This window comes from Molossus molossus, unplaced genomic scaffold (assembly GCF_014108415.1).
Source record: "Molossus molossus isolate mMolMol1 unplaced genomic scaffold, mMolMol1.p scaffold_m16_p_5, whole genome shotgun sequence".
NCBI classification, from domain to species: Eukaryota; Metazoa; Chordata; class Mammalia; order Chiroptera; family Molossidae; genus Molossus; species Molossus molossus.
Window position 1 is genome coordinate 72,787,493 of NW_023425388.1, and position 19,785 is coordinate 72,807,277.

At 38.7% G+C, this 19,785-nt stretch overlaps 1 protein-coding gene across 1 annotated transcript; it reads left to right on the forward strand.

The window, feature by feature from the left end:
* The first annotated feature begins 2,564 nt into the window (after nucleotides 1-2,564).
* On the forward strand, nucleotides 2,565-16,693 carry NEPRO (nucleolus and neural progenitor protein). The gene is made up of 9 exons (XM_036243335.1): nucleotides 2,565-2,662; nucleotides 5,415-5,569; nucleotides 8,880-8,959; nucleotides 9,329-9,460; nucleotides 9,885-9,962; nucleotides 11,483-11,844; nucleotides 12,347-12,408; nucleotides 13,358-13,617; nucleotides 16,062-16,693. Exons 2-9 carry the CDS (start codon nucleotides 5,534-5,536, stop codon nucleotides 16,522-16,524), a joined length of 1,473 nt encoding a protein of 490 aa, XP_036099228.1. The 5' UTR covers nucleotides 2,565-2,662; nucleotides 5,415-5,533; the 3' UTR covers nucleotides 16,525-16,693.
* The last annotated feature ends 3,092 nt before the right edge of the window (nucleotides 16,694-19,785 follow it).

The window sequence follows — 19,785 nt, forward strand, 5'->3', positions numbered from 1 at the left end:
TAGCTGCAATTACCACTGCAGGCCTCGTGGTAAGAATTACTCATAATGCACAAACAGCAAAAAACATAACTGCCACCATGGCAAATATAGGTAGAGATACAGGTGAAAATTTCAACTTCTTTCAAAGTTCCTTGACTCTCTTGCCTACATGGTAATAGATAATCGCATTGCACTAGACTATTTACTGGTCAAAGAGGGAGGTCTATGCATAATAGCAAATACATCTTGTTGCTTCTATGTTAACTCAACCAACCATGTTGAGGAAAGGACACAATGAATTCTAGATAATGCTCAGTGGCTAAAATAATTCAGTCAGGATTACCTAGCCCAATCTGTCTGGACAAGTATAGGAGCAGCCTTGCCTAAACTAACCTGGCTACTCCCCTTCATAGGGCCCCTAGGCTTAGCCTCATTATTGCTTTTTGGTCCCTGCATCTTGTGCCTGATTACTAGGTTTATACAAATCGACTGCAAAATTTTAGTCAACCAGAAAGTTGGACAATTTGTTCTAGCACAGGTAAAAGGACCCTATCACCCCATTCCCCAAGAAGTTATCTAATTCTTTTTGGGGGTCCACGATGACCCCGCACCTGCATGAAGTAGACAAAGAGAAACTTTGCCCCTTTTTCCTTTTTATCATCATTATAAGATGGGAATGAAAGGGTTAGTGATGTTTTAAAGAGTAAAGGTAAAAGCATGCAAAAGGTGGAAACTGTGAAAAATTGTGTTGCTTGCATGACCTCTGTTCAGCCTTCTGTTGAGTATGGATAAGGATTACCTGGATTATCCGCAAGACATCAAATCATCCAGCAGATACAGGATGAGATACCAGACCAGTCCAACTGCAAAGTGTACAATGGGCCAAGCAGAGTACGTCAGCAGGAACTGCTGGAAGCTGAAAGTAGAGTATATAACCTACACCCCAATTGTTATTCAAGGCTGAACCCTTTTTGGCTCAGCCCCCCTGCACCCAGGCGCATGCAATAAAGCTATCTTGCTCTACATTAGCCTTGCGTTGTGGATGTGAGCTCCCACCAGCTCAGACCTTTTAGAAGAAAAGGAGGGAGGGAGGGGGAGAGAGAGAGAGAGAGAAACATCAATGTGTGAGAGACATATCGATTGGTTGCCTCCTGCAAGACCCCAAACAGGATGGGGATTGAAATTGCAACCCAGGTACACGCCCTTGACGGGGAATTGAATCCATGACCCTTCGGTCTGCCGGAGGATGCTCTAACCGCGGAGCAAACTGGCCAGGGCTAGGGGTAGAGATTTAATTAGAACCTTGGCAGTGTGTCTCTAAAACCCACTATCTGCCTCTCTAATACATTACCATAGAAACCTTTAGTAAGCTGGCATCAGTGTGGCTAAAGATAAATGACCTATTAGAAAGATAATAATGAGGTGAGGAGCAGAAGAGCTTGTCTAGTCTTGGATATTGAGGATGGAATGGATAGTCAGCCAATTTCCAAGTTTCTTTGATGTGACTGAGGTTTTGCTATTGCTAAGGAGGAGCCTTGGTTATCTCTCAGTAAATCACGCCTGTGTTAAAATTCTACTCTGCATTATCCTCTTTATTTCACGGTGTGGACAAAAAGGGGCCACATGCTAACCTGACAAGCTCAGGGAAGGCCTGCATGGTGACCTTGCAAACTCAAAGACCTAACGTAACCACAAAGAATGGTCTGAAATTAAAACTTTTTAACTAAAAGCAGTTTATGGCAGGTAGTCGTGTCCTGGGCTGGCATTTACCTTAACTGAGACTGTCTATTGTCTTTCTGCAACTATGATAACATTATCTTTGGAATGTCAAAGTAAGTTTCCTTTTCCTGGACCCCTCAGAGCACAGGCACCGCTCTGCGGAGACCACAAATCCCCTCACTGTTATTGTTGTGGGGATAACTATCCTGTACCCACCTATGTAAAAGATATATGTCTATCATTTTACTTTTCATCCAATCCCAGGCGGTTCCTCATTTTGCTTTCTCCCACCTCTCTAATCTATCACCAGTAGATTTCATGTAATACACTTGCGTCTTTTGATAAGTATAAAAGAAAGAGCAAAAGCAGTATCTTAATCCATTGAGGTTTTGCTTCCCCGCACTTGTCTAGTTTTGGCTCAAATAAACTCATAGAAGCTCTTCCCAGGTTTGAATGTGCCTTAGTTGACAACTGCTTCCTTGCCCCGTCTGCGGCAGAGTTGGGGGTGCACGCACCAACTGCACTCGGCCTGTTCCACATCTGAAACGCCGCCTGGAAGTACTGTAGTTCCAAACTGGTTTGCGCCGCAGCCTTCCTGTGGGTTAGCACACACAGACGGAGCCCTCGCCCGTCTGACTGAGTAGTAGGGATGGGACGCCGCATCCCCGAAAAGACTCTCCCACGCGATGCTGCTAGGCTCGGGGACGAGCTGGGTCCCTTCCCTTCAGCTCGTCCGGGACTCGTGAGGGATCCGCCCCCGCCCCGCCCCCGGCCCCGCCCTCTCCCTCCCCCGCTCCATCTCGTCTCCCCTCCTTCGGTGGCCCCGCCTTTTCCAGGCCCACCTCCGCCCCGCCCTGCAACATGGACGCGGCGCTGCGGGGCCCGGAGCCTTGGAACCGCGTGCTGATCCCGAAGGCGGGGAGCCGGAGCACGGCGACGGTACAGGACCCCGGCGCGGCCCTGCGTGAGTGAGGCGCCGTCCGGCCGGCGGCCACGTGCGCGGGGGCGGGACTTCCTGGGGCCGCGGCGCGGGGCAGGGGCGGGGGGCCCGGGGTGCCCGGCTCGGAGTTTGCCAAGGAGGCTTAGAGGGCCTGTGGCTTCGCAGCCCTGACCCTCTGTGCCCGCCGCGGGGCCCGGCTGGGGTGACGGAGAGGAGGCCGCGGCCTGGGAACCGTGTGCGCACCGGGCCGCCGGGAGCCCGCTCACCTTCGGTCGGCTTCCTGCCTCCCAGCGGATGGGAGTCACAGGTGCCCTGGACTTCAACCGCGACCTTTCCGGGCCCCGCGTCCTCGTGTGAAAATGGGCTTAGTCCTCCCTACCCATCGCCCGTTGTTGGGAGCATCTCATGATGCTCTTTTTTATTTTTATGTGCTCATTTATTTTTGTAATAGCCAACAAGTTACAATGTATAATTACAGCAGTCAATCTAGATCTTCTGAGGCAGTTTCAATTTTAAATGTTCTGCTCAGTGATCACACGTGTGACTCTAGTCCCTCAGTACAGGCACAGAAACTAGTACAGCGCCTGGCATGCAGTAGGCACTCAAGCAATGCATGCAAAATGAGTGATTGCATAATACTGTTTGGCAGACAATGTGGCCTGCTGTTGGGCTTAAAATTATGGTTACTGACTATATTTAGAATAGTACCTAAACAAGCAATTTTTTTTTAACCACACAAATTTGAAATTTAATCTGTCAAACAATATTAGAGATAAAAACAAACTCAGAAAAAGTACTTGGCAGACTACGTAATAGCAAATTAGTTTAAATTTTCTTTTTTTTCATTGCAGTTAATGTACAATATTATCTAAGTTTCAGGTGTACCACATTAGACATTTAGGTAATTTACTATATGATTACTCCATAAGTCTAGTATGGGGGAGAGTGCTTTTAAACTAACGTGTTTTACCAATGTATGATGGTATTGCCATTTTTAGGCATTAGGGTATAGTAGTTGGGCGTTTGGCTCAGGTGTCAGATTGCCTAAGTTTGAGTTCTGGCTCTTGCTTTTGCTAGAAATGGTCTTGTCTAACTCAGCAGTTTTCAACCTTTTTCATCTCATGGCACACTTAAACTAATTACTAAAATTTTGTGGCACACCAAAAAAATATATTTTTTGCAAATCTGACCAAAAGAATAGGCATAATCTGATTCATTCACACTGGATAGCTATTGTATTGACTGTTGTCATTTTTTTTTATTTGACAGTCTAAGGGTAAAGAGGTCACTAAATAGTCAGGTACTGCCTGTTTAAAAAATTCTTGTGGAACACCAGTTGAAAATTACTGTTTTAAAGGAGTCAAGAACAAATACATAATCAGCCTAACTATAAGGATATAATTAGTGATTCTAAGTACATGAGAAGTCAGGAAATGGTGAAAGATGATATAAAGTCTGGAAATCAGGAGAGGGTCAGTTAAACAAATATGTTTATCTACATCCCATTTTATCATGATTTATTTATTTTTTTGTTCAGATAGAGAGGGAGGGAGTGAGAGAGAGAGAAACATCGACGTGAAATGGACACATCGAGTGGCTGCCACCCACACGACCCAACCAGGGCCGGGGACAAACTGCAACCGAGGTACATGCCCTTAGCAGGAATCGAACCGGGATCTCTCTGGACCGCAGGCAACACTCTAACCGCTGAGCCAAACCGGCCAGGGCTTATCATGATTTTAATCATCTTTCATAGGAATACTTTGCATTCAGTTATTTGGGGCACACTTATACCTTAAGTACCTTGAAGGTGGCACACATGATGTATACTTCTCTGAATCCCCCTTTTGTTATGCACAAAAGCAAGACAGAACGGATAAATTCATGCTCTTAAAAGTCAAAGATACTGTATTTGGGAACCATTTTAAAATGAGAATATATTAAGAAAAGAGAAACTAGATGGTAACTGGAAATTGCTTACTGACTGAACATGGGCTCAGCAGAAGGAGATAACCACTTCCAAGTAAGAAAAACTGTGTTCTGTATGTTTACTAGCATCCTGGATGGAACTAACACAAAGGTTTCTACACAACAGCTACTTGAAGCCAGAATGGGTTGCCTTGGGGTTGGGGAGTGAGTTGGTGTATTTCCACATCTAATAGGAATCCTGTTAAGGCATTTACAAATAGAGGAAGAAGGAAGATAATCTGTAAACTATAGGACAGATGGATGTGATGATTAGATGGGTTAAAAGCATTTAATATTAATAATAACAACTATCATTTAAGTGTTTATTTGCTGTATCAGGCACTATTCCAGATGTTTTACCTATAACATTAATTCTTTCATTCCTCAAAATAGTCCTAAGAGGCAGGTACTATTTTTATTCCCATTTGAAAATGAGTTGAGGCGCAGAAAGGTCAGACCAGCGATTTTCCCGTGTGCTGCAAGAATTTTTAAAACATGCAATTTAATCAGAGGCACTGACCTCTTTTCCCTTAGATTGTCAAATTAAAAAATGACAACAGTCAAAACAATAGCCAGCTGGTGTGAATGAATAAAAATTATGCGTATTTATTTTTTGTCAGATCAGTAAAAAATATATTTTTTGGTGTGTCCCAGAATTTTAGTAATTAGTTTATGTGTGCCATGAGATGAAAAAGGTTGAGCATCAATGCTTTAAAATGAATAAGGAAAGATGCTTCTTTCAGTGTATTTTTATGTAATAAACAATGCAAAAGTACATATTAAGTCTTATTAAAGTTCTCTGCTTTAGAACTTTGTATTGCAGCTGTAATTCAAGAATGCTGGCTGGTTACACTGTCACTGAAGAGCCAAACCTTAGATGCAGAAACAGATGTGCTATGTGCAGTCCTTTATAGCAATCACAACAGAATGGGCCGCCACAAGCCCCATTTGGCCCTCAAACAGGTAAGGAGGAAGCCCTGTGTTTGAGACTCAGTATGTTTACTTGATGAAGATAGAGATCACACTGCTACTTAATATTTTCCTATTTATGGAAACCAAATTAAATATTTTTGACTTATAAGAACTTTAATTCTTTCCAAGTTTTGTTTCTAGTGGGTAATTTTTTTTTTATCCTCACCCGAGGACATTTTTTTTTTTCCATTTTTTGTTCAGATAGAGTGGGAAGGAGAGAGAGAGAGAGAGAGAGAGAAACATCGATGTGAAAGGGACACATCGAGTGGTTGCCACCCGCACGACCCAACCAGGGCTGGGGACAAACTGCAACTGAGGTACGTGCCCTTAGCGGGAACCAAACCCAGGTATCTCTGGACTGCAGGCCGACACTCTAACCACTGAGCCAAACCGGCCAGGGCTCTAGTGGGTAATTTTTATGAAGAGTTTTCATTATACACAATCTATAATAAATTACTGTGCCTTTGCCTAGTTCAAAGATACAGTGATTTGATCAAGACAAAGTGTTGGATTAAGAAATAATTTCCTGGGCACAATCAAAATCCTAAAAGCATAAAAAGAACAAAGTTGTGGTGTATTTATTGTGGGGTGTATAATCCAGTTGGTAATATATTAGAGTAAAGGGGTATATAACAAGTTGTGTGAAGTGGTTTCATGTAATTTTTGGAGTGTATGACAAAATTGGACCCTCCAGTTTAGGGACTACGCCAAAGAGTATAGCATCCTAAACTGGTTTTTTATATTCTCATTCATTGATTCACTTTATTAATTCTGCAAGTATTTTTTGTAACTTTCTTTGTGTCAGACACTATGCTTGGTACTTAGTATACAGGGGAGAAAAAGACACAGTCTCTAAACTTACAGATTTATGCTCTCTGGTTAATTTTCTACTCCCATTATTTAAGGTAAAAAAGAGTAAGATTTCTTCATCAAAGAAAGATCTGGGATCATGGTCTTTCCCTAAGTTTTCATTGGGCAGCTTTTATGTCCTTCTGAGTCTTTAATTCTAAAATTGAACTTACCTCAGATTGAATAAATTTCTCCTCCTGGATTCAAGTTGTGAATAATTATCCAGCCAGGAAAATTTGGTGTTCCATTTTCTCTGCTGCCTCCTTTTATGTAGCTCTGCCATCTAGTCAGCTTATCAGTCAAAACTCTGTGCCTCTAGTCCCTTTTTTTAGTTTTGGCTGCATCTTTTTTAACCTTGTCAAATTTTAGTTGTCTTGTTCTAACAGATCTTTCTTCCACTCTGGCATATTCTATAAAGCAAAGTCAGATTAATTATCCTAAAACACAGCTTTGATTTTTCATGGTTCTCCATTGTCTCCTGAATAAAGACAAGACCTCGTGGGTTGGCTTACAGGATCCTCCATGTTCTGTTCCCTTCAGTTTTCCTAGCTCAGGCTTCTCTCTTGATTCATCTTTTTTACACTCCAGGCAACCTGAATTCTTCATGGATGCTCACCATGTTTGTTTCTTCTCTTGAGCAAAGGCTCAAGAGAAGAAACAAACATGGTGAGCATCCATGTTTGTTTCTTCTCTTGAGCCTTTGCTCACCTGGGCCTGTACGTTTGGAATGCCTAGTCCTTCCATTTCTGCCTGATAAAGGCCTTCTCATCCTCTTAAGTCCCATTTCAAGCCTTCTCAGCAGTAATAACTTCTTCCCAGAGGGTAGCATGAGTGTTTATTGTGGTAATCTCATTTTACATTGCATCCTTCTGATTAGTGAAGTTGAACTCCTCTTCTGTTTATGATTCTTGGCTATTTGGACCTCCCGTTTGTGCTCCTCTATGGCATTTAGCACAGTCTGTTGCAGATCTGTGTGCATGTTTTATGTTCTGTACCATCCCTTAGAGTAGGGAACATGTCTCATGCTGCTGCTACAACTACTATTACTACTACTGCCTTATATCTGCTTAACATGTCACAGTTACAAAGAACTTTCATCTATTTTAAGATTTATTTTTTCTACCTTCAAAAGCTAGATACCAGAATTAGCTTCACTCTAATGTTCTGCCAGTGGAGCATAGAAAATAGTCTTAATTCCTTTTCTTATGTTCCTCCATGTTTTCTCTTCCTTACTAAACTTCTCACCCCCCTACCCCCCACACACCCTTTGATCATAGCTCACTTGCTATGTTTTCCAGGTGCTTTACCATCTTGGTTTGTCAGTACTTCTCTCAAAGGATGGTGTCCAGAATTAAAAAATGATAAAGAGCAGACTCCGGGGAATTTAGGGATTGTGGCCACCATTGTTCTGAAAACCATCCTGTTAAGAGAGAATCTATAACTTTGAATTTTTAGTAGCATACATGTAGCTCTAGCAAGACACTATCTTTACCAGTATCAGTGACCATCCAGATCTTGACATCCTTCAGCCTGGATGCAGTCCCATGCATGCCCCTTGTGTGGCATTTCCTGAAGACCAAGAATTCTTGCTACATTTTGTATAATGGATGGCTCTTACCTTTTTTCTTTTTTTTGATAAAAAATGTTATTGAATGCCTACAAAATGCTCAGTACCAAGTACAGCGGTGGATAAAATAGACAAAATATGTTGCTCTCATGGAACATACAGTTGAGAGGAGAAAGACAATCAGTCAAGTGTCAGATGGTGTAAGTGCTATGGAGGAAAAAGGCAGAGAAGGGCAAGTGCTGAGGGGATTATAATTTTAAATAAGGCACATCTATTTTTATTTTAGTATTTAATTTTCATATATGTATATATACTACGTGTGTGTGTGTGTGTGTGTGTGTGTATGTATGTATATACCACTTACTTACTAGTAGATTTTTAGCAACTAGAGATTGGGAAGAGTTTTATATACTATTTTATTTTCCCAGCATGCCTCGCATGTAGTAGGTATTCAGTATACATTTGTAAAGTGAATAAACTGATCACTTTCCTCATTTCTGTGGCACTTAAAGACTGTTGAAATTTAGTAGTTAATTAATTTGCTATCTTGTTTTAATAGCTTTACTATTAGAAATCATGTGGTTTCAGAAAAATTATAATCTTGAGAATAATCATACTTTGGTCCTCTTTAGAACATCACATATGAAAAATTCTTAGTTATAATCTGATTTGAGAAATTTATTTGGCTGGATAAATTTCAAATGTTTAACCTGAAGCAGTTGCTTTGGGTTATGGATTTCTTTACCCTTAAAAAAAAAAAAGGTATTCTGTGGTATTTATTGTATTTTCATACTTTGAAATTGTGGATTTCTTTGCTTTGCTGGTCATATCAGTGGCTTTGTCTGTATTATATGCATATGAATTTGAGCTGCTCTTCCCTTTCAGGTTGAACAATGTTTAAAACGTTTGAAAAACATGAATTTGGAGGGTTCAATTCAAGATCTGTCTGAGTTGTTTTCTTCCAAGTAAGTGATCCATTTGCTTTGTGGTGGGCTTTGTGGTAAGAACTCTTGCTGTGATCACTCTTTGGATTTTTTTCTTCTTAGTTTTCGACTATATCCAATTATACCTCAGCTATACAAATTTTGTTTTAATAAGGAGCACCTGGTATTTGTGGTAATCTCTCTTTGTTGGCTTGTGGGAGGGACTGGAGTGACTTGAAATTTGGGACATGATAAGATTATATTGAAACACCCATGTTCATAAACTTCAATGAGTCATTATTGAGCATAACTACCTAAAACTGAGCTTAACGCAACTCTGCTCTTGAAAACTGCTGTATAAGTGCTTGATTTTTAACAATGAAAGTAATGTACTTTTCTATTTTTGTCAAGTGAAAATCAGCCTGTAACTACCAAAGCATGTGTCATCCCCAGCCAACCAGTGGTGGAACTGGTGTTGATAAAGATTTTGGGAGCCTGCAAATTATTACTTCGCTTGTTAGACTGTTGCTGCAAAACATTTCTGTATCCTTAAATCAACTGAAATACCTTCATCTCAATTGGAATTGTTTGGATAAATTTAGGAGGAGTTATAACCTATAGGAATTCTTAAAATTTTGCTGCTTGGCCTCCTTTCCCCAGGAATTGTCTGATACAACCATCACCAGAGATTGCCTGTCTCTCTCTAGTATATATTATCCTAAGGGCATTGACAGTTAGAAATTCTTAATCTTAGAAACTAAACTTTAAAAACTAAACTTAATGGTGAGAGCTCTAGCAGAATGTATATTACTTTATTTTTAAGTTTCCGTGAGTTAAACAGAACATGTTTTTAGGCTTTAATTCCTCAAGAAAATTCTTTCTATTTCCAATCTAGTTCTTTAATAAATGTAACTTAAAAATCCAAATTACTGTGGTTTTGTTTCCCAACTTTAACTGAATTCTCCAGCTTGACTGTGAAACACTTAGGTTTGCAAGAATTCATTATTTTAAACCTTGTGATGGTTGGTCTGGTAAGCAGATTATGGTATGTATGAACACACCTTTGAAATCCTTCATTTCTTGTTCATCTCTTTAACTCAGCCTAGGTTTCTCATTGGTTTTCCCATGGGATGCTGAAGCTGTGGGAGTTCTGTTTCATTTGATCAGAGTTTATGTGGGGTGGATTCAGAAGCTAAGTGTTGATGGTTATGTAAAAAGATTAGACTTTAAAATTGAAGCTAAGAGATTACCTCAATACTAAACAATTAAGCAAATGAATTCCTAGGATTAGCAACTGGAATAATTAAAAAATGATTCTGTAATCCTATAGCAACTGGCCTATTTAAAATGAAGGTATTCCTGGGAAGGCTGTATCACTTGATTCTTTTTGCCTTAGGTTTCTAATTTTTAATAGCAGTGACCTTCCTTATGTATTCCAGATTCTTTTTCTCCACCTGAAACACCACTGCTTTTTCTTCTTTCCCATTTTACTGAATACTTTTACTGCTTAATTAACGAGCCAGTTCTGTGTCTTGCAAACAAGAACTGTGAGCGGTGCAGAGCCTTCTCCTGCTGCAGGACTAGAAGGCATAGGGTCTGGAAAGAAGCACCCTTTGCTTTTTGAGGTATAGTTAGTGGATGTAAAGAACACTGGTAGAATGGCAAACAAAAGAGACCTTCTCTTGCACCTCTCAATATATATTATGAAACTTATTTGATGGATAATTGGACTTGGAATCTGCCCATATTTGTAAAGAGACCTGTTTTGGGCCATTTTAGACAACTGGGATTATTATCTCTAATTTGAATTAAAACTAATAACAAACAAGCCCTGGCTAGGTAACTCGGTTAGAGCATTGTCCTAATACACCAATGCTGTGATTTCAATCCCTGATCAGGGCACATACAAGAATCAACCAATGAATGCATAAATAAGTGGAACAACAAATCAATGTTTCTCTCATTCTCACTCTGAAAAAAAAAATCAGTTTAATAAAAACTAAAAAACAAAAATTCTATCTTTGGAGATTAAAAACTTGCTTTGATGTCTTAATCTGGATATCTTAAATACGATTTCCTATCATCTTGTTTTTTATTCTGCTTATTCTTAGAGATAGCAGTGTTAAAATTATTAATCATATTATTTTACAATGTCAAACATTCATTATTTTTTTCTATAATGAAAATAACTTGATAAGTGTTGCTGATTACAACAATAATACATGCTTATTTTAAGAAATTTTAAAAAGTAGAAAAAAATGTGAAGAACCTGAAATCTACCAAAAATCTTACCACCTAGATTAAACCAAATTTAGGATTTTGATGCTTATTCTTTGAGATAGCTTTCAGTCTAGTACTTTATTTAGTTGTAAATAACATTTTGTATTTGGGTTTTTCTGTTAAGGCTAGACTAATCTGGCTATTTGCAAATATGTGCTATAACATTTTTTATCTTTAGTAACAGATTGATAGGCATTTATTTTCAGTGTTGAATTGTTGTGGTTATTATGTAATATGCAAATTGTAATTACTGGTTAATTCAAGAGCTCCTATTTCTTTCTCTAGGGTTCTCTATAAAGATATATTAAAAAGACTGATTTCTTTATATGAGCCACTGTTTGGATTGCTTCAAGAGGTCTCTAGGATTCAACCATTGCCTTACTTCAAAGATTTTACCTTTCCTTCTGATATTGTTGAATTTTTAGGACAGCCCTATTTTGAGGTCTTTAAGAAAAAAATGCCTACAGCTTTTGCAGCTAAAGGAGTAACTAAATTGCTAAATAAACTGTTCTTAACAAAAGAGCAGTCACCGAGGTGCAGTGAAGAAACTTTGCTTAGGATTTCCAAAAAAGCTAATCAAATGAAGATCAATATACAGAATAATGTGGACCTTGGACAGCCAGTAAAGAATGAGAAAATCTTCAAAGGTAATATGCTTTGATACAGCATATACTAAAAGAAATGTTGACATTACAATACAGTCATGGATTGTGTAGAAAGAAATCACGTACCTTTTCATTTTAACTCACGTTGATTAGAGAGGTATGGTAATACCTGTGTTTTTTAAAGTTGTTTGTTTTTTTAAAAAAATATTTTTTTAAATTGATTTACTAGAGAGAGAGGAAGGGAAGGGAAGAGAGAGCTAGAAACATCGATTGGCTGCCTCCTGCATGCCCCACACTAGGGATCAGACCTGCAACCCAGGCACGTGCCCCGATTGGAAATCCAGCCGGTGACCTCTTGGTGCATGGGTCAATGCTCAATCAACTGAGCCACACCAGCTGGGCAATGTTGTTTCATAGTTTTTTGCTTGCTTCCTTTACTTCCTTTGTAGTAATTTGGCAAGAAATACCGTCATGCACTTAAGAATTTGTAGATTTGAAAATAGTATGCCTAAGTTTTTGTATTTGATAAATTTTGTCTCCACAGACAAGTCGTCAGAATTTGATGTGAGAGCTTTCTGCAGACAGCTGAAACACAATGCTATTCAGGTTTGGCTTATTTTAACATAGCTTATGATTTTGGCTAATTTATAGAGTAGATGACACTTAACCAAGGACAGAGATTGAATCTTCTGTTTTTGTCTCTACCTCTAAGCTTAGTACCATATTAGTTGTCAGTCTGTGCTTCTGAATGGAGGCACACTAAGGGATTTTAGTGCATCCTGTTAATTCAGTTAATAGAATGCCTTCAGAAAGATTTTATTGAGAGTTTTGCTAGAATTTCAAACTGACTCAAGGATTCACTGTAGGTGTGGATTGTACTGTAGCTTAAGAGCATGGGCTTTGCACTCAGATATAAATGCTTTAAGTCCTGGCTTCAGTTGTACTAGCTGTATGACCTTAAATAAGTTTCTTGACCTGTCCATACCTCTGTTTTCCAACAGTATGTACCTCGTAGGGTTGTGCCAATTTTAATGCATGTAAAATGTTCTGGACAGACTCAGTAGTATTGGAAGGTGCGTAACTGGTGTTAGAAGTTATCAGCTATTTCCAATATTAATCCATCCCTGAGGAGGGTGATCCAGGGCGCAGGAATAAGTGAAGAAGTTATAGTCCAGTAATATAGAGAAAATGGGCTCTCCAGTGATCTTTTCCCCACCAGATAGGCTTTGACCAATATTTAATGATGTGGAGTTTTATTCTTATGTGTTGGTAAGAGATCTGTGTTAGAATATTTATATTGTTTCCTGTGTACAACTGAATTCAGCTGCAGATGGGATCTATTGTAGCACAGAGGGGAAAAAAATCTTGTGTTAGGAGAAGTGGATAAAAAAATTAGTTTTTTAATACAAAAGGAAAGAACAGGGAGCTAAAAAAGTGTTTCCTTTTTAAAAGATGGATTTTCAAATTTTGAGTTTGTGAGTCATTTTTTCTCTGTTGTCTTATATTTATAATTCAGTAACAAATCATGTATTTTTCTCATCTTTCCATATTTCAGGAGGCCAGGTTTGAGTTTAAATATCCTCAGTTGAAACTAAATGCAACCAACCATTCTTCTCAGAAAGTGATGGGAACTCCCTGTGCCAAAAGTTTTTTGCAAAGACTCCAAGAGGCTGAGACTTTCACACAACTTTCTGAAGAAATCCAGATGGCGATTCTGTGGTGCAGGAGCAAAAAACTCAAGGCTCAGGCTTCTTTTCTGGGCAACAAACTTCTCAAAAGTAACCATCTGAAACATGTTGAAGCTCAAGGTTATAGGTGGATATATTACAAAAACTATATTCCTTTATTTGTTGTCATTTAGGCAAAAGTATATATATTCAAGTCAACTTTATTTAAATAGGATGTCCAGTAGCCCAACGAGGGCTAATCATGAGATCTATTCAAACTGAAATTTTATTTTGCTGGGCAAAGTTATATCACTGGGGGGAGTCCAGTAAATTTGGTTAATTGGATCATTCTTTTATGCTCTTCATCATTCCATCCATTCTGCATTAGGAGTGTCAGGATACAACTGTGTGTAAGACAGACTTAATCCTCACAGAGCTCTAGCTTTAGTAGGAAAGATGGCCAATCTGCCCCAGCTTCAGAGCAGGATGAGTATGTGAGAGCAGAAGCGGAAGGTGCCTGCCTCCTCCAAGGGCACACACCAGACTCTGAGGTCAGGGTCAGGTAATGTTCCTTCACAGGAGCTAGACTTTTTGTGTACTGATTTCTTCCCTTCTTGTGATTTCTTACTTTCGTAGAACTGCTTAAAGATGGTCATCTTTGATTATGAGCCAGTCAATATTGCTTGAAATAATATATGAAATTAGATATTTCAGGGTTTTATTTTTACTGAAAAATAATAAGCTGCCTGTGGTAACAGTATCGGCCACAAATGGCAATGAATATCCTTATTCCCCCTTCACAGAGGCAGTCATTCTGACCAGTATTTTATGTACCCTTTAAGAACTATTCTGTGCATCCACCATGATTTCTTATCTGTAGTTATAGACATGTGTTTATTCAGGACTTTATAATGTTCCCATGGATGAATTACTTTAACTGTCTAAAATTTGTTAAATTTAAAATTTATGGAATATACCCATTTTTGTAAAAATTTTGACATATAGTGAGGGTTTTGTGACAAGTTTTGATGAAAAGCTATGGGAGAGCCCTGGCCAGTTTGGCTCAGCCATAGAGTGTTGGCCTGCAGACCAATGAGTTGCGGGTTCAATTCTGGCCAAAGGCACATACCTCGGTTGCAGTTCGTCCCTGGCCCTGGTCAAGGTCATGTGGGAGGCAGCCAGTTGATGTGTCCCTCTCACGTTGATTCTCTCTCTCTCTCTCCCTTTCCCTCCCTCTCTATCTGAAGATAAATAGAAAAATATCCTTGGGTGAGGATTAAAAAAAAAGAAAGAAAGAAAAACTATGGGAGAAATTAAGTATCCTAAAGAATGAATTGCTAGAAGGGTTTTTACATTGGGATCCCCAAAAGGCCTACTGCCATCTAAATGGGTGGACACAGCCCAAGATGGAAAGAATTGTTCTGTTAAAGACTGGGTTTAATGTCAGGAGTATATAAGGCCGAGATGATAATCATTAAAAGTTAATGAGAAGGATAATAAATGTGTTTATTTGGTTAAACCATTATTTTGTACCTCACAAAAATATAATGTTCTTTTGTACTGTCCTGTTTCACTATAGTATATTTTAAATCTACTTTGTATTCACAGTAACTGTGGGGTAGGCAATATTATTTCCATTTTATAGGTGAGGAAACAAATCGATTTTGCTTAGGGTGTTGGAGATCTAGAAGTCAACTCAAATCCTGATTCTTCTGTTTTCATACTTTCTATTTCAATTGGGAAATGTACCTACAGTCTCCCCACTTAAAACTCTCCAGTTATATTAAGACAAGAAAATAGTTTGAAAACAGAGATCGTGAATTACTAATATCATAATGAGCTTCTACAAAGTTCTGTGTTTAAAAAGGAAGAGGGGAGGGTGTTGGGGTTGGAAGCACAAACTCATGCTCATCTTTGAAACTTGATTATCACTGTGAGGCAGTTAACAAGGTACCAGTGTATTTCGTGGCAGTGCCCCCTATACAGAAACAAGATGTCTAAAATAATCAGCTATTTGAGTTCTGAATTGCCATACTTGAGGATGATCGATGAGTCACAAATCAGGTAGCTCAAGCTGTCAGTTTTCTATGCCAGAAGCCTTGTCTTCTCACTCTTATATGTACTCCTTCACTTTTATTCATTTTTCCTTGTTCAGTTCCTGCTACAACATGAAGTTGTTTATCTAGAAATGGATGAATGCACCCTAACAGACGTTTTTCTTTCTTTCTATTAATTACATTATCAACAGATTAGCAATTATCAGGAACAAGCTCTGCCAGAAACGTATGGAGTTATCTCACCATTCAGCTGCCTTGCTAGGCAGTTGTAGGAGCTACTTTACTTCAGGAATATAATGGGGACACATTTGCCTACAACCTGAATGCGGGAAGTTGTGCTCTGAAAACATATATTTAGGTTTAAGCTCCTATTTCCTTATTTTTCATCATGATTCTGGGGTTGTACACAAGCATGGGATTAGATAAATTGTGTATTTTCTGTTGGAAATTGGTAAAATGGAGACAAACATTTTTGAGAATGTTTTCTCTGCATTTTAATAATCTCAGATTTTTCCTTTCTCTCTGTCCGTTAAAGTTTGCCCAAGAAACTAGAGTGCATAAAAACATCTGTTCGCAACTGCCTTCTTCGTGGCTCAGGTAGCAAAACTTCAAAGCATCATCCGAGACTAAGAAGATCACAGAATACATTTTTACCGAGACAGAGAAAACCGCAGAGAAAGTTGCAGTCGACTTTTTTAAAGGAAATTCAAAGGTCCCCTCAAGAGACTCAGAGTTCTACAGGTACCAGTAAACGGAGACTCTCACACTGTAGAGTTCATAGAACTAATTTCTACCCTAACAGTAAGCAACTCTTGAGTAGCAGAGTTTCAAATCCTGTCATACAAACTAAGGAGAAACAAAGTCATGAAAATCTTACAGGAAGCAATGAAAATGAAACTGACTCATGGACAATGAAGCAAATGAATAAACATAAAACATCAGGAACCATTAAGGAGACAGATGACATTGATGATATTTTTGCTTTAATGGGAGTTTAGATGCTCATATTTGAGACTTCTAAGTGATTAGCAAACTAGTCCACTATTCTGCGGTTTTAAGGGGAACTCCGGAGACATGGAAATATCTGAAAGCACCACTTGGACTCAGACCTGATTTATTGCAATATTGTATAGCAGTTCAGTTCAGTTCAATAAACATTTAAAGTAGCTTTGTGTGATTTAACTGACAAGTATTTATCTATTAAATAGTCAAATTTGACTAAATGCCAGGTGTTAAGATGAAAAATCTACCATATCCTGCCCTTGAAAAGTAGATGTAATTCCTTCCCTGACTGAAACTGGTAGGTCCCTGAAAAACTGAATAATTTTATGACTTAACCAGGGAATTAAGAACTAGATGATAAAGTTTATAAAACATCTACTCTGCATCTTAAAATAAATGGGGAGTGGAGGTGGGGAATAGCAAGGAAGCACCTAAAAGACTACTTTGGCCGGACTGTCTTCATTAGGGTAAGTCCACTTCTGAACACCAAGGTTTGTAGCTTCTAATGGTAGTACTATCTTAATGTTAGAATTGATCATCAAAGGAACTCAAGTTTTGCCACTAATTGTGTTACCAGGGACTGGTCACAACCATTATTTCACTTTATTTGTTCACCTTATCTCATAGAAGAGCATATTAAAATACTTCTGGAATTTTCCAAAGGTTTGTGGAATTTTTTTGGTTTATTTATTTATAGGGTGCGAGTGATTGATTCCAGAAAGGATGTAAGGTGACTCAGTTATACATGAAATACAACAGGATGACAAAGTAGAAGTAGGTGAGAAAGTTAAATGAAAAAATAAAACTAGGAGACACAAAACAGACCCAGGAATGAGACTAGACGTAAATTTACAATTTGGGACTAATGCTACCATCTAATATTTGTATGCTGCTTGTTCAGTTGCTCAGAGAATAAATCTTAATGTATTTTCAAATAATTACATGAAGTTGGAGGTAATTTCTCAAATGTTCTAGATTACTAGGAAGTAGGTTGTAGCCTTAAGTTTTATGTTACATGTAGACTTATAAAAATAAAACAGTGCCTTAGTATGTACTGCATCCTTTTCCTCAGCCATCCTATCATTTTCTTCTATTTCCTTCCCCTTCTTTATCTGGCCTTTTTCTTTTCCTGCCTGCTTTCTGAATATTTCTCCCTTATCTCTACCACTGCTTCTCAAACTTTAGGCTGTTTGATAATCATCTAGTGGGCTGTTTGAAAGTGCTGATTCCTAGTCCCTTCTAAAGAGATAAACACAACCAGGGAATGGAGCCGAAGTTTGCAATGATAGCAAGGAGCCCAAGTGATTCTGATGCAAGTAACCTGAAATAGTCAGATAAACATTGGTTTAGCTTCTTTTCCCAAAGGCTGAACACCCTGATTTAGTTCAGTTCTTAATCAGTATTGAGTGAGTTTTTATTGTTTGTTTCTTCAAGCTTCCTACCAAGTGGTAGTAACTACTAAGTGCCCTAAAACATGGACAACACCAAGGAGATCTCATTCATGACAAGTCTAGAAATAGATATCTTAAGGTCGGGTTTCCTTCTGCTTTTATTTGTACATGACTCCACTGAGCTAGTCAGTTTCCTTGGGCCTAGGTTTTTTTCACCTGAAGTGGCATTATTGTAAAAGAATCATAAAGTTTTGTAGTTGAAAGAGACTGGAGAAGATCCCTCATTGGAAAAACCAGATTGGTTCAGTGAGTTGTCTAAGAAGGTAAAACTATAAAGCTCTGACTGGACTAGAAACCTAGCACTTTTTTCTATTTCATTAATGTTCCGTTGGAGTAAGTTTCTTCATCTCCTTTTCTCATCCTGTGTCCCTTAACAATTCTGAGAAAAATAGTAAAAAGCTTCATAGGTTGTGTCTACAAAATGATAATTTATATGCATTTATAGGAAATGTAGTCTATATCAGTTAATTTTGCAAACAACTTCAATTTGAATGTTTTAAATTTTTATCTTTTATTTATTTAAATGTTTTTATTGATATTTTGGAGAGAAAGGGAGAGACAGAAACATCCATCAGCTGCCTCCTGCACGCCCCCTACTGGGGATCGAGCCCGCAACCCGGGCATGTGCCCTGACCGGGAATCGAACCCGGGCATATTTTGTTAATCCTCACCCAAGGATATTTTTAGAGTGGAAGGAAGGAAGAGGGGCAGGGGAGAGAGAGACATCGCCTGGTTGCCTCCCGCACAATCCTGACCAGGGCCAGGGATCAAACCTGCAACCCAGGTACATGTCCTTGACCAGGAATCGAACTCACAACCCTCTGGTCTTCTGCTGATGCTTTAACCACTGAGCCAAACTGGCCAGGGCAGATGTTTTAAATTTTTAAAAGTGAAATCTAAAACAAAAACCATAACTTACCTAGTAGATTAGAAACTATGGCGGGTGTTATCATAGGGAATACCAATGTAATCATTCCTGGTGACATTAGAACACTCAGGTCATTTATAAGAGAAAGGTGGTGAGACTTTTCATGTGTCTTCCAATCCTCTTGACCTTCTTACTTCAGCCACTGCCATGGTAACCAATTTGTAGTAGTACTAGACAACTGCAACTTGCCTCCTGCTCCAGGGACTTCTCACTTCTTGCCTCCTGGCTTCTGACAAGCTGCAAAACTGCTTAGCCCTTGGGTACATTCAACTTGGAAGAGTGTGGGGTTACCCTCTCCCCACTTCAAAACAATTCAAAGGCAGATTTCATAAGGCTCCTCAGAAGGACCCTCAAGATAAAGCACTAGTGCTTATGTAGTATTCAACTCAATGCATCCTTGATTAGTTTCCTTCCTTATTATTCATTTCTCCATCACCCCTGTTCTCTGCGATCACTTCCTAAATAAACTACTGCATGCAAATCTTGGGCTATGCTTTTAGAACCAAGACTAAGACAAGCAGTAAAGTAACACTGGCAGGCAGAAAGATGACTTCTAAGAAAGATAATTCTTCTGTCACCATATATTTTACTTTGTAAATGCTGATAAAGTTTTTTTTTTTTTAAGCTTAAAATGCTGCTGGTTAGACCAGTGCTATCAACTATAAAACTGAAAACAAAGAATTTAATTTTCTAAAAAAGCCATAAAATTGTTTTACAGCCTTATTTTTTTTATCCAGTGCTATTGCTATAACCTAATATTCAGCCTCATGTTGAAAAGCTAAGCCACTTATATGAATAGGTCAGTAGCATCTTCATAAAAATCTTCTCCATTAACTTTAGTTCAGAGTAAGGCTTTATCTTTCCATTCTGAATCTTAA

Excerpts from the sequence above, each read along its gene's own strand:
- NEPRO (XM_036243335.1), top strand. The coding sequence starts at position 5,534 with ATGGGCCGCCACAAGCCCCATTTGGCCCTCAAACAG. Across the intron at positions 8,960-9,328 it reads TCTGAGTTGTTTTCTTCCAA|TGAAAATCAGCCTGTAACTA; the intron begins GTAAGTGATCCA and ends ATTTTTGTCAAG. Across the intron at positions 12,409-13,357 it reads TGAAACACAATGCTATTCAG|GAGGCCAGGTTTGAGTTTAA; the intron begins GTTTGGCTTATT and ends TCCATATTTCAG.